At 34.2% G+C, this 14,421-nt stretch overlaps 1 protein-coding gene across 5 annotated transcripts in view; it reads right to left on the reverse strand.

Moving 5' to 3' along the window:
- Positions 1-6,060: 6,060 nt before the first annotated feature.
- Positions 6,061-14,421, reverse strand: part of PRDM5 (PR/SET domain 5) — a 238,818-nt gene continuing 230,457 nt past the window's right edge. The window contains exons 16-17 of one of the 5 annotated variants that reach the window (XM_054554414.2): positions 13,737-13,842; positions 6,061-8,455 (exon numbers count right to left, since the gene is read on the reverse strand). In XM_054554414.2, coding sequence (XP_054410389.1) covers positions 8,424-8,455; positions 13,737-13,842 — 138 coding nt within the window. In that variant the 3' untranslated portion in view covers positions 6,061-8,423. Of the gene's footprint in view, positions 8,456-10,353; positions 13,843-14,421 lie in introns of those variants that run through there. The other 4 variants (XM_063723623.1, XM_054554413.2, XM_054554417.2 and 1 more) reach the window with 4 other exon arrangements.

The raw sequence follows: 14,421 nt of genomic DNA on the forward strand, positions 1-14,421 counted from the left end.
ATCTGCTGCCTTCGGGAGGCTCTCCTAACACATAAGGACTCACATACACTCAAAGTAAAGAGGTGGAAAAAGACATTTCATGCAAATGGACACCAAAAGCGAGCAGGAGTAGCTATTCTTTTATCAGACACAAAAAACTTTAAGACAACAGCAGTTAAAAGAGACAAAGAAGGAGATTACATAATGATAAAAGGCCTTGTCCAACAGGAAAATATCACAATCCTAAACATATATGCACCTAACACTAGATCTCACAAATTTATAAACCAATTACTAATAGACCTAAGAAAAGACATAGACAGCAACATAATAATAGTGGGGGACTTCAACACTCCACTGACAGCACTAGACAGGTCATCAAGACAGAAAGTCCACAAAGAAACAATTTAAACTTTACCTTGGAACAAATGGACTTAACAGATATATACAGATCATTTCATTCAACAACCACAGAATACACGTTCTATACAACAGTGCTTGGAACTTTCTCCAAGATAGACCATATGATAGGCCATAAAATGAGCCTCAATAAATTTAAGAAAATGGAAATTATATTGAGCACTGTCTCAGTGGAATAAAACTGGTAATCAACTCAAAAAGAAACCTTCAAAGCTACGCAAATACATGGAAATTAAATAACCTGCTCCTGAATGATCACTGGGTAAAAAACAAAATCAAGATGGAAATTTTAAAATTCTTGGAACTGAATGACAATAATGACACAAGCTATCAAAACCTCTGGGATACAGGAAAGGTGGTACTAAGAGGAAAGTTCATGGCCCTAAATGCCTACATCAAAAAGACTGAAAGCACAAACCAACATCCTAAGGTCACATCTCAAGGAACTAGAGAAACAAGAACAAACCAAAACCAAATCCAGCAGAAGAAAGGAAATAACCAAGATCAGAGCAGAACTAAATGAAATTGAAACAACAACAACAAACAACAAAAAAAGATAAATGAAACAAAAAGCTGGTTCTTTGAAAAGATAAATAAAATTGATAAATCATTAGCAAGATTAACCAAGAAAAGAAGAGAGAAAATCCAAATAACCTAATTAAGAAACGAAACAGGAGATATTACAACTGACACCACTGAAATACAAAAGATCATTCAAGGCTGCTATGAATACCTTTACACACATAAACTAGAAAACCTACAAGAGATGGATAAATTCCTGGAAAAATATAACCCTCCTAGCTTAAATCAGGAAGAATTAGATACCCTGAACAGACCAATAACAAGCAGCAAGATTGAACTGGTAAGTTAAAAATTACCAGCAAAAAAAAAAAAAAAAAAAAAAAAAGCCAGGACCAGACGGATTTACAGCAGAATTCTACCAGATGTTCAAAGAAGAATTGGTACCACCCTTCTGACAGTATCTCACAAGACAGAGAAAGAAAGAACACTCCATAATTCATTCTATGAAGTCAGCATCACCCTAATACCAAAACCAAGAAGGGACATGAACAAAAAAGAAAACTATAGACCAATATTCTTGATGAGCATAGATGCTGAAATCATTAACAAAATACTAGCTAACTAAATCCAACACTAACTGAATCCAACAACATACCAAAAAGATAATCCACCATGATCAAGTGGGTTTCATACCAGGAAAGCAGGGATAGTTAAACATATGTGAGTCAATAAACAATTAAAAACAAAAATCACATTATCATCTCAATAGATGCAGAAAAAGCATTTGACAAAATCCAGCATTGTTTTATGATTAAAACAACCTCTCAGCAAAATCAGCATACTAGGGACATACCTCAATGTAATAACACATATCTATGCCAAGCCCACAGCCAACATAATATTGAATGGGAAAAGCTGACAACATTCTGTCTGAGAACTGGAACAAGACAAGGATGCCCACTCTCACAACTCCTCTTCAACATAGTACTGGAAGTCCTAGCCAGAACAATCAGACGAGAGAAAGAAATAAAGGGCATTCAAATTGGTAAAGAGGAAGTCAAACTGTCACTGTTTGCTGATGATATGGTGGTTTACCTTGAAACCCCTAAAGACTCCTCCAGAAAGCTACTAGAACTGATAAAAGAATTTAGCAAAGTTTCCAGATACAAGATTAATGTACATAAGTCAGTAGCTCTTCTATACACCAACAGCGACCAAGTGGGGAATCAAATAAAAACTCAACCTCTTTTACAACAGCTACAAAAAAAAAAAAAAAAAATACTCAGGAATATACCAAACCAAGGAGTTGAAAGACCTCTACAAGGAAAACTACAAAACACTGCTGAAAAGAAATCATAGATGACACAAACAAATGGAATCACATCCCTTGCTCATGGATGGGTAGAATCAATATTGTGAAAATGACTGTACTGCTAAACGCAATCTACAAATTCAATGAAATCTCCATCAAAATAACACCATCATTCTTCACAGAATTAGAAAAAACGATTTTAAAATTCGTATGGAACCAAAAAAGAGCCCATGGATAGCCAAAGCAAGACTAAGCAAAAAGAGCAAATCTGGAGGCATCATATGACCTTATTTCATACTGTACTATAAGGCATAGTCACCAAAACAGCATGGTACTGGTATAAAAATAGGCACATATACCATTGGAGTAGAATAGAGAACCCAGAAATAAAGCCAAATACTTAGAGCCATCTGATTTTCAACAAAGCAAACAAAAACATAAAGTGGAGAAAGGATACCCTTTTCAGCAAATGGTGCTGGGATAACTGGCTAGCCACATGTAGAAGAATGAAACTGCATCTTCATCACTTTATACAAAAACCAACTCAAGATGGATTAAGAACTTCAATCTAAGACCCCAAGTTATAAAAATTCCGGACGATAACACTGGAAAAACCCTTCTAGACATTGGCATAGGCAAGGATTTCACGACCAAGAACCCAAAAGCAAATGCAATAAAAACAAAGATAAATAGTTGCGACTTAATTAAATTAAAGAGCTTTTGCATGGTGTAAGGAACAGTCAGCAGAGTAAACAGACAACCCACAAGGAGGGAAAAAATCTTCACAATCTATATATCTGACAAAGGACTAATATCTAGAATCTACAACGAACTCAAACAAATCAGTAAGAAAAAAAACATTAAAAAGTGGGCTAAGGACATGAATAAAGAATTCTCAAAAGAAGGCATACAAATGGCCAAAAACATATGAAAAAAATGCTCCACATCACTAATGATCAGGGAAATGCAAATAAAAACCACAATGCAACACCACCTTATTCCTGCAAGAATGTCCATAATCAAAAAATCAAAAAACAGTAGATGTTGGTGTGGATGCTGTGATCAGAGAACACTTCTACACTGCTGGTGGGAATGTAAACTAATACAGCCACTATGGAAAACAGTGTGGAGATTCCTTAAATAACTAAAAGTAGCACTACCATTTGATCCAGCAATCCCACTACTGGGTATCTACCCAGAGGAAAAGAAGTCTTTATATGAAAAATATACTTGCACATGCATGTTTATAGCAGCACAATTCACAATTGCAAAATCATGGAACCAACCCAAATACCCATCAATCAAGGAGTTGATAAAGAAACTGTGGTATATACATATGATGGAATACTACTCAGCCATAAAAAGGAAAGAATTAACTGCATTTGCAGAGACCTGGATGAGACTGGAGACTATTATACTAAGTGAAGTAACATGAATGAAAAACCAAACATCGTATGTTCTCACTGATATGTGGGAACTAAGCTATGAGGACGCAAAGACGTAAGAATTATATGATGGACTTTAGGGACTTGGGGGGAGGGCAGGAGGGGAACGAGGGATAAAAGACTTCAAATAGGGTGCAGTGTATACTGCTTGGGTGATGGGTCCACCAAAATCTCACAAATGACTGTTGAAGAACTTACTCACGTAACATAATATCACTTGTACCCCAATAACTTATGGGGTAAAAAAGGAAAAAGCACATGCACATGAATGTTTATAGCAGCACAATTCGCAGTTGTAAAAATATGGAACCAGCCTAAGTGTTCATCAGTCAATGAATGGATGAAGAAAATGTGGTCTATATAACATCATGGAATACTACTCAGCTGTAAAAAGGGACAAAATAATGTCCTTTGCAGCAACCTGGATGGAGCTGGAGGACATTATTCTAAGTGAAATAACTCAGGAATAAAAAACCAAATATGGCATATTCTTACTTACATGTGGGAGCTAAGCTATGAAGATGCAAAGGCATAAGAATGATATAATTGACTTTGGGGACACAGTGGGGAAGGCTGGAAGGAGGAGGGATTAAAGACTACATATTGGGTACAGTGTACACTGCTTGGGTGACAGGTGTACCAAAATCTCAGAAAATACCACTAAAGAACTTATTCATGTAACCAAAAACCACCTGTACCCCCCAAAAAACTATTGAAACTTTTTAAAAAAGAGGATCATGGCAAACCTCAAACTTAAAAAAATCCACACCCAGGCACATAATAATCAAATTACTTATAACTAAAGACAAAGACAAATCTAGAAATCAGTCAACAAGAAATAACATTATCTCTAAGAGGAAAACGACACAAAAGAGTACATATTTCCCATCGGAAACCACAGAGACCTGAACCAGTATTTTTAAAGTGATGAAAGAAAAGAACTGTCAATCTGGAATTCCATATCCATTAAAAATATCCTTCAGGAATGGTAAACACATTTGCAGATGAAGATAAACTGAGAAAACTTGTTACCAGCAGATCTGCTCTGAAACTTTTGCTAAAGAAAGTTATTCAGAGAAGGGAAGTGACACGAGAAGGAAACCCAGAACTTTAAGAAGGAAGGAGGGAAACAGAGTGGCAAAAATCTAGGTAAACATAACACACTATTCTTCTCCACTTATTTAACATATGTTTGACAGTTGAAAGCAAAAAATTAACACTGCCTGATGGAGTTTTCAATATAGGTAGATTTAATATGTCAAACAACTATAACATAAAGAGGGAAGAGTAAAGGAATCGATATGGGGTAAGATCTCTACATTCCTTCTGAAGCAGTAAAATACTGATTTTAAGTGGATTGTGAAAAAATAAGTAGGTATATAGGAATTTCAGAGCAACCACTAAAAAATTATACAAAGAGATATATAAAAATACACAATAGACAAAATAAAATGGAATAATAAAAAATATTCAAATAACCTGAAAGAAGGCAGGAAAGAGGAAAGAAAGGAATATAAAGCAGTGGTAACAAACATAAATGAAATGGTTAATTTAGTATCATATAAAGTAGATTTCAGAACAAAAGGAATTACCAGAGATAAAGAGGGATATTACATGACAATAAAAATTGTCAACTCACATAACAACATTTCTAAATGAGTATGCACTCTGAAGCGGAACTTTGAAATACATAAAGCAAAAATTGCCAGAATGAAAAGAAGAAAGACATATTCACCATAATAATCAGAAATGTCAATACTCCTATTTCAGGAATACATTAAACTAGAAGACAGGAAGATTGGCAAGGCTATGAAGAATTAAACAGCACCAACAATCAAAGGGTCTAGCTGATATTTATAGAATACTTCATCCATATTCTTCATCACATTATGATGAACACAAAACATTCTTCAAATTAGATCATATCCTGGGTCATAAAACAAATACTATAAATTTTTAAACATTTAAGTAATACAAAGTATATTATCTGGCCATAATAGAATCAAACAGAAAATTAACAACAGAAAGACACTAAGAACATCATCAAGTACTTGGAAATCAAGCAATAAATTTCTACATATTCCATAGGCCAAAGAGTAAGTCTAAAAGAAAAGTAAGAAATATTTTGAGCTGAATAAAAATACAACATATCAAGATTTGTGGGATGGTATGACAGTAATTCAGAGTGAAACTGACAACATTAAATGCTTATATAAGAAAAAGGTCTCAAATCAGCAATTTAAGCTCCTACCATAAGAAACTAGACAAAGAAGAGCAAAATTAGTTCTAAGTAAGTAGAAGAAAGAAAATAGTAAATATAAGAACAGAAATTAATGAAATAAAATACAGAAAATCTATGGAGAAAATCAATAAAATCAGAAGCTGTTTCTCTGAAAAATCAATAAAATTAATAACTCTCTAATAAGATTGACCACAAAAAAAAAGACACAATAAACCAGTATCAGGAATGAAGGAGCTATCATTACCAACTAACAACTCTATACACTAACTTGACAGCTTAGATGAAATTGTTCAATTGACCAATCACTAGAAAACCACAAACTACTGAAACTCACCCAAGATAAAATAGATAACCTGAAGAGTCCTACAGGGAAATAAAACTTTTCCTATATACAGATGACAAATAAAGGAGAAATGAGAGGCACATAATAGGCACATAGAAGTTTTGAAATCCAGCTGGACACGTTTAAAAACATGTTCCCATTCAAAGCCAAGGAATGAGAGCCCAGTCTCGTTCCACAGGAGTTGCTCCCTTCTTCATTGTTCTCCTTGGTTCCATCCTTAGAGAGGGTCTTCTTTTTTCATAGGAAATGGTCTGTTTGAATAGCTTTAAATAGTTGGAGAGTTTTCCCAGTCTTCTTCCTGCTCACAGAATGTTGGGTGGGGTCCAGCTGCTTTTTCATTCTTTACTGACTCAGTCCCTTTTAATCTGAGCTGATGCTCTTTGGGCACTTTTATGATTGAGGTTTATTCCACACCCCAAATGCCATTTCTATAATTCTTTTACAACAGAGCTCTCTAGTTAGCATGAAATGTCAGGAACAACACTCTTAATATCCTTAGAAATATTTTTGTCTATTTGAACTGGGGGTCTACTAGGCATTGCCTTCAATCTTCCCGACATCTTTATAAAAGTTTTTATGAATAACATCCCTGATTTGATTTTGCCCTGAGGCTTTTCCTACTTTGAGAATCTGTTGGCTAAAGAGACTAGAAATGTAAAACCATTCTATTTTCCTCAACCCAGCATGACTTGGTTCATCTATATTTCTTCTAAATTCTGTTTGCAAATTGAACATTCCTTCCTTGGTTAATCTTTCTTTTCCTATACCTTATCATATACAGTTAAAAGAAGTCAATTGCAGTTTCATCATTCTCTGTGGGAGGCTCTTCAGCTAGGTCTACAAATTCATTAGGTACATATTTTCTAACTTTAATTTTGCTACAGAGACAAACTGCTTCATAATGAAAAAACATGGGTAGCTATTTTTCAAACCTCCAATAGCAGCCTCAACGCTTTTTCATCATTCACTAAAACATATTTGCCATTCCTCCAATCTCTATCGGAAGCTCACTTGCTATTTTCTTCCAGCTTATGCCCATTGCCTGGTCCCAAAGACAATGGCATATATTATGGGATTTTGTTAAAGTAGAAACGCTTTTCTATATACTAATTTCTGTATTTATCTATTACTTTGTAAGAACCACCCCCACATAACTTGGGCGTTTAAAACAACAGCAATGAATTATTTTTCATGGTTCTGTAGGCTGAGTGAGAGGTTATTCTACTGTCTTGCTTATGCTTACTCATGTGCCAAGAGCCATGATTTACTGGGAGTCATTAATGTAATAATTTACCACAGGATGTTCTGTGGAGAAAGATCAGTTAATATCAGACATTTTGGTCGGGACAATTCCTTCTGAAAACACATCACAACAACAATTATAAACAATAAAAGCTTGATATACAGTGAGCCTCAACATTTAACATTTATATCCAAGCATATCCCCTTATATCAGGGACTACAAAGCATCCAAATAAGATGAGAAATATTTTAATTGATGAAACATACCCCGTCAGATAAGCACTTCCTTGTCAGCAAGAAAGAAGGTCATATTTGGACCAGTTCCATGAACATATCTAATTTGATTAAGAAAACAAATCCACTTCTCCTGGAGTCTCTAATGATAGCAAGACTAAAGAGAATATGAAAATCAGGCTTTTTTTCAGAGATGTTAACATATCCTACTATTCAGATTCCTTGAAGGCCAAAAGACACTCAGGTCTTTAAGATTTGTGTTCTTTATCATTTCTGGCTACTCAGGCTCCCTTTATCAACCACATTGGGGCACTTCTAATTAATGCTCTCCTTTTGGGGCTTATCTAATTTGCAACAGTACTCATGTCTGACCAACATGATCCTGTATTATAAAATACCTTTAATTTTATAATATTTCACTACTGTTCTTTTGCTCAGAGACCCAGTATTCAAAAATTATCTCAAAGAATAATTACATAAATAAAAATTACATAAATACATGAATTACATGAAAAAAATAATATTAATGTAATACTCTCAAAGAATATTACATTAATATTATTTTTCAAAGATGTAAACTTGTTTTTCATCTCATAGTATGTCATTTTACCTTTTTCTTCCCCCAAAATATCAGCTGAAGTTAGCCATAATGCATAAATGACAAATTTCGGTTTCTTAATCTTCTCAGAGTATTTCTTCCTTTTCTTTTAATGTGTCTAAAAAGGAAAGATGTATTTAGATTCATATGTAAACACTTGAATTAATTTGTGTTTTTTGATGTAATTACATTATTTTAATAGCCAGTTTTTATTACTTATGGCAAATTTCATTTTGATATGAGCTACATCGCTTAAAATGTGATTAATATAGTAAGGTTATTCCCTCTTTTGAATATTTGAATACCATTATTTAATTTTGTTAATGAGGAGGTAGGTAGCTGAAGGTTTATAAAATCAAAGTTATTGATTAGATTAAGTTTTAAGATAAGAGCTGGATATAGTTCAAACATAATAAAAAATACCTGATAGTCTAGGTACTGATAAAATATCTTCTTTTGATGTTTGAGTTAAAAGAATAGGTATCATTAATAAAGTATTATGTGTTAAATTGGTAAGTACAGTGCTTAAGGACTTTCAAAAATATTCCCAAATGAAATGCTTCTATCACTATAGTTATGTCATGATATACAAATTAAAATGTTATCAATTTGGCTCATGACAATTTTGCTTCAGGGTGTGAGCTGGAATGCTGGGGAGTGGTGGGAGGTTTCTAAGCAGCATATATAGGATGACAGGTGAAATATTTGGAGGAGCTAAGGCAATACCACTTCTTGAACTTGAACTGTGTCAGGCATCCATTGCAGATAGTGTTATGCTTTTTCTGATTTATTTCTCAAAACAAACTCAACAAGTAGATACTATTAAATCTATTTTGTTTAAAAAAATTGACATTCAGTTAAGTAAATGATGTTACAGATTTATCATCTTTTCAAATTTATGGTCTTTCTTCCCTCTTTCTTTTTGTCCTTTATTCCTTTTCATATAGTTTGGATATGTATTCTCTCTAAATCTCATGTTGAATTGTAATCCCCTATGTTGGAGGTGGGGTCTTGTGGGAGTTGATTGCATCATGGGGTGGATTTCTCATGAATGGTTTAGCACCATCCCCTCAGTGCTCTCCTTGCAATAGTGAGTTCTTGTGAGATCTGGTTGTTTAGAAGTGTGTAGTATCTCCCCACCCACCCCACTTCTCTCTCTTGCTCCCACTCTGGCCATGTGACATGCATTCTCCTGCTTTGCCTTTGCCTTGAGAAAAGGTCCCTGAGGCCTCCCCAGAAGCCTGACAGATGCTAATATCATGCTTCCTGTACAACCTGCATAACTGTGAGCCAATTAAACATTTGTTTCTTTATAGGTAATACCTGAGACCCAGGCTCAGGTATTTATGACAATGCAAGAACGGCCTAATACTCCTTTCATTCGTCTTTCCTTACTCTCTTCTAGGAATAGAGAGAACTGTGGACTTACATAGCTTTGAGTATCAACTAAAATATATTTTGTAACTAAATTTTCAAATTGATGTGTTACATTATACCTTTGTTAAAGTATTTCCTCAGTTAAAGCAAAACTGTTCAGGATATTTTGTGCTTCTAACTGATAATCTTATATCTGATTTAAAACATTAAGTTTATATACTATTCATTTCAATTATGTATGTGTATTTTTACTTCTCATACATTTGTGCATTTGCAATAGACAATCCAGGAAACTAGCTAAAGGTGTAATTTACAAAGAAGAAGGTAATATATAAGAAATGTGAAAATGTCATTAATTTGGTGTTTAAACAAGCTTTTAAAGATTTTATCTATTAAATATCTATGTTAACACTCATCTCAAATTCAAAGTTGGTAATAATTGACCATTCCCTTCCCCTTCCCCAAAATATATTTTACTTACTTTTCTGACTTAGCTAAGCTTGGTCTAATTGAACATTAGTTTTAATTTAATCATCAGATACAAAAATTTATATTATATACAATCATATGTTTCTATACATAAGTTACAAATCACTCCTTCAAAGGAGTACTGAAAGAAGGTCACATCTTTATCCATTTAGAGATAAAATTCAAACTCAGAATTGAAATTGTGTATTTGTAATATGACCTCCAGTAAGAAAAGAGACAAAACTCAGGAGATGAAGGTTAAATCTCAACTCTACATATAACATATATGCCTTAGGAAGGATGTTTTAATTCTTAAATTGCAGCATTTTTATCTGAAATTTTAATTTAAACGTACTTATTTTTAGAACAGTATTATTGTAACCCTATCTATAGGACATACATTTTCTTTTATCATCTTAACAATTTTTAAGTGTATAGTATACAGCACAGTAGTGTTAACTATTGCACATTGCTGTGTAACAGGGCTCTAGAACTTTTTCATCTCACAAAACTGAAACCCTATACCCATTTAACAACTCCTATTTTCCCTTCCTTGCCTTCCTGGTTGTTACATTCTATTTTCTATTAGTGTGGCTACTTTAGATACCTCATTTAAGTGAAATGATGCAGTATTTGTCTTTTTCTAACTGGCTTATTTCACTTAGCATAATGTTCTCAAGTTTCCATGTTGTAGCATATGAAATAATTTCTTTCTTTTGTAATGCTAAATATTATTCCATTGTAGGTGTACATGAAATTTTCTTTATCCATTCATCCACTGATGAACATTTAGGCTACATCTACCTCTTGATATTGTGAATAATGCTACAATGAATAAGTGTTCAAATATCTCTTTGAAATCCAGTTCTCAATTCTTTGGGATAATACTATGGTTTGAATCTTCGTCCCCTCTCAAATTCATGTTGAAATTTAGTTGCCATTGTAACAGTATTAAGAGGTGGGACTTTTAGAAGATGATTAGGCCATGAGGGCTCTGCCCTTATGAGTGAATTAATGCCACTATTGTGAGAATAGGTTCCTTATAAAAGGATGAGTTCAATCCCCTTTTCTCTTGTGCCCTTTCACCTTCCGCTATGGAATGACACAGCAATAACATCCTTGCCAGTGCTTGCACTTTGATCTTGGACTTCCCGGCATCCAGAACTGTGAGCAATACATTTTCATTCATTATAAATTACCAAGTCTTAGGTATTATGATATAGCAGCACAAAATGGACTAATACAGATTAATAACAAGAAGTGGGTTTGATGGATCATACGGTCATTTTATTTTTATTTTTTTCAGAAACGTCCATATTGTTTCCCATAGTGGCTGTACCATTTTACATTCCCACCTATAGTGCACACTGCTTTCAATTTCTCTACATCCTCACCAATGGTTGTTATGTTTTCTTTTTTTTAAAGTGGCCATTCTAACTGGTGTGAGGTGAGACTTCATAGTGGTTTTGATTTGCATTTTACTGGTGATTAGTAGTGCTGAATATCTTTTTGTATGCTTTTTTTTTTTGGCCATTTATCTTCTTTGGATAAATGTCTACTCAAGTCCTTTGCCCATTTTTCAATTGGGTTGTTTTTTATTGTTGTTGAGTTGTAGGAATTCTTAACATATTTTGGATATTAACTTGTTAACAGATACATGGTTTCCAAATGTTTTCTCCCATTGCATAGATTGCTTCTCACTCTGATTATTTCCTTTGTTGTGCAGAAGTTTTTAAGTTTGATGTAGTTCCATTTGTCTATTTTTGCTTTTGTTGTCTGTGCTTTTGGTGTCCTATCCAAGAAATCATTGCCAGATACGATGTCATAAAGCATTTTCCCCCATATTTCTTTCTAGTTTTAAAGTTTCGGGTTTTACATTTAGATCTTCAATCCATTTTGAGTTAATTTTTGTATATGGTGTAAGGCTCCAACTTCTTTTTTTTACATGTGGATATCTAATTTTCCTAATACCATTTATTGAAGAGACTATCTTTTCCCACTGCATAGTCTTAGCTCTCTTGTTAAAGATCATTTAGCCGTATACATGAAGGTTTACTTCTATGCTGTCTATTCTGTCCCATTGGCCTGTACATATCTGTTTTTATGCCAGTAAAAACTAGCATAAATACTGTTTTGACGACAGTAATTTTGTAATATTTTTTGAAATCAGGATGTGTGAAGCTTCCAGCTTTGTTCTTTCTCAGGATTGTTTTGGCTTATAGAACATATATTTTGTATTCCTCGTTTGATTCTAGTGACTCTGTGCCATCCATACACCCCCTTTCTCTATCTAGATCTGTGGTAAACAACAAGTCATATTCCCTTTACTGCACTGATGCAACTGGGGTCAGATCTGTAGCTTAGAAAACTATGGAATAGTTTTTATCAGGATAAAGCCAATTGGCTCAACTCACATACTTAGTCTAATAGTATCTTAAACAGCTAAATTTGTAGACCCCAATTTCATATTTTAGTCAGAGCAGAAAGGAAACAAATTTAATATCCTAGATATCATAATTTGAGTCCAGGAACAAAACCAGCTTGTCACTCTTAAAAGGGTAGAACTGGAGACAACACCAGTTATACTGCAGCTGAAACAACACAAGAGATGGATTTTATGCGAGGAGAGAAGGAAAGAATGAAAGTGATACAGTTGTACTTGACCCTGCTTTATATTCTTTCTTTTTTTTTTCTGGATAAAACTATGTACTATGTTTGTCAGGTGGAAGATGAGCAGCAAACAATTATTTTACTTATGTGGTGAGCCTTTTGATTAGAAGTAAGGTCTAGAGAAGATTTCCTACATTTCAGTAATAAAACTAGACAAGTCAAAAGTAATGGTTGGTTAATTTCTACAAGTTAGATTTTCAAAATTCTTTTTTTTTTTTTTTTTTTCTTGAGGCAGGGTTTCGCTCTGTTGCCCAGGCTGGAGTGCAGTGGTGTGAACTTGGCTCACTGCTACTTCCGCCTCCAGGGTTCAAGCAATCCTCCTGCCTCAGCTGAGTAGCTGAGATTACAGGCAAGATTACAGGCACGTGCCACCACACCCAGCTAATTTTTGTATTTTTGGTACAGATGGGGTTTCACCATGTTGCACAGGCTGTTGTCGAACTCCTGGGCTCAAGTGATCTGCCTAACTTGGCCTCCCAAAGTGCTGGGAATACAGGCATGAGCCACTGCGTCCAGCCTCAAAAGTACATGTAGTAATCCACAAAAGGACCCATCAGTTTGCCAATTTAAATAAGTGTTATGATCAATTAAATGTGGCATTGCTCCCCATCTCCATACTCTTTATATGCCTACACAGAATGAGAACCATATAGTTTGCTTACATGTAATTAACATTTACTTTCCAACCATTTCTCGTCCATTAAAGGCAATTTTGTTTCTTCAGATGCTAATAAGTACTTTAGAAAATAAAAAGTATAGAGTTGGGGTCAATGTACTTCATGCTTTTATGTATTTATCAGATACTAAGGAATGAATAGATAATATATTGTTTTAACAACTAATTCCAATAATGAACTCATTCAGCCTTAAATGTATTACTATACCTGTGTCCAGATAAATTTCATGTGCTAGGTATGAAGCGCCAGATTTCTCTTTGAGTAGAGTCTCCAATACAAGCTCAGGCCACCATCCAAATGAGGCAAGATGAGACTGTGAGAAAGGCAGGACAAAGCCATCAACGCGGACTGAAAAGCACTCAATTCAGTGTTGTCAGACAGGATAAAAAACACGAAATCTTAACATCAGTTTATTTAAAAAATGTAAAATTTTCATAAAATCACAGAAAAGTTTTCAGTAGAAAAATGAAAAAAGATATGCCAGTCAAACATTAAATAAAAAGATATCAGATAAAATTAAGGAAAGAAAGCATTATTAGATAGTCCGTAAGAAGACAAAATAAAAAAATAGTAATGGAGTGACTCACGTATCCATTGTGAGCTGGGACTCTCTTCATTTTTATACTATTTTAAAGAGATAAATTGATATTTTTTGAATTTTTTAAGTGTAGCTAATTCCTAGTAGGTCTACAGTTTCCCTTGTCAGGAGCAGTGATATTTTGTTTGAACTGTTTTGCATTGATTTAGATGATCAAGCTTCAGTGGTCCTATATGCTTTCTTAATTTTAAACATATGCATTATTGACATAATTTAACATCTTAGATTAGTTTCCTCCTACCATGTAATATGCTAAGGTGGCATGGGTTCAAGGACTAAGACCTTATTCTAATT

Source organism: Pongo abelii, chromosome 3 (genome assembly GCF_028885655.2).
Source record: "Pongo abelii isolate AG06213 chromosome 3, NHGRI_mPonAbe1-v2.0_pri, whole genome shotgun sequence".
NCBI lineage: Eukaryota > Metazoa > Chordata > Mammalia > Primates > Hominidae > Pongo > Pongo abelii.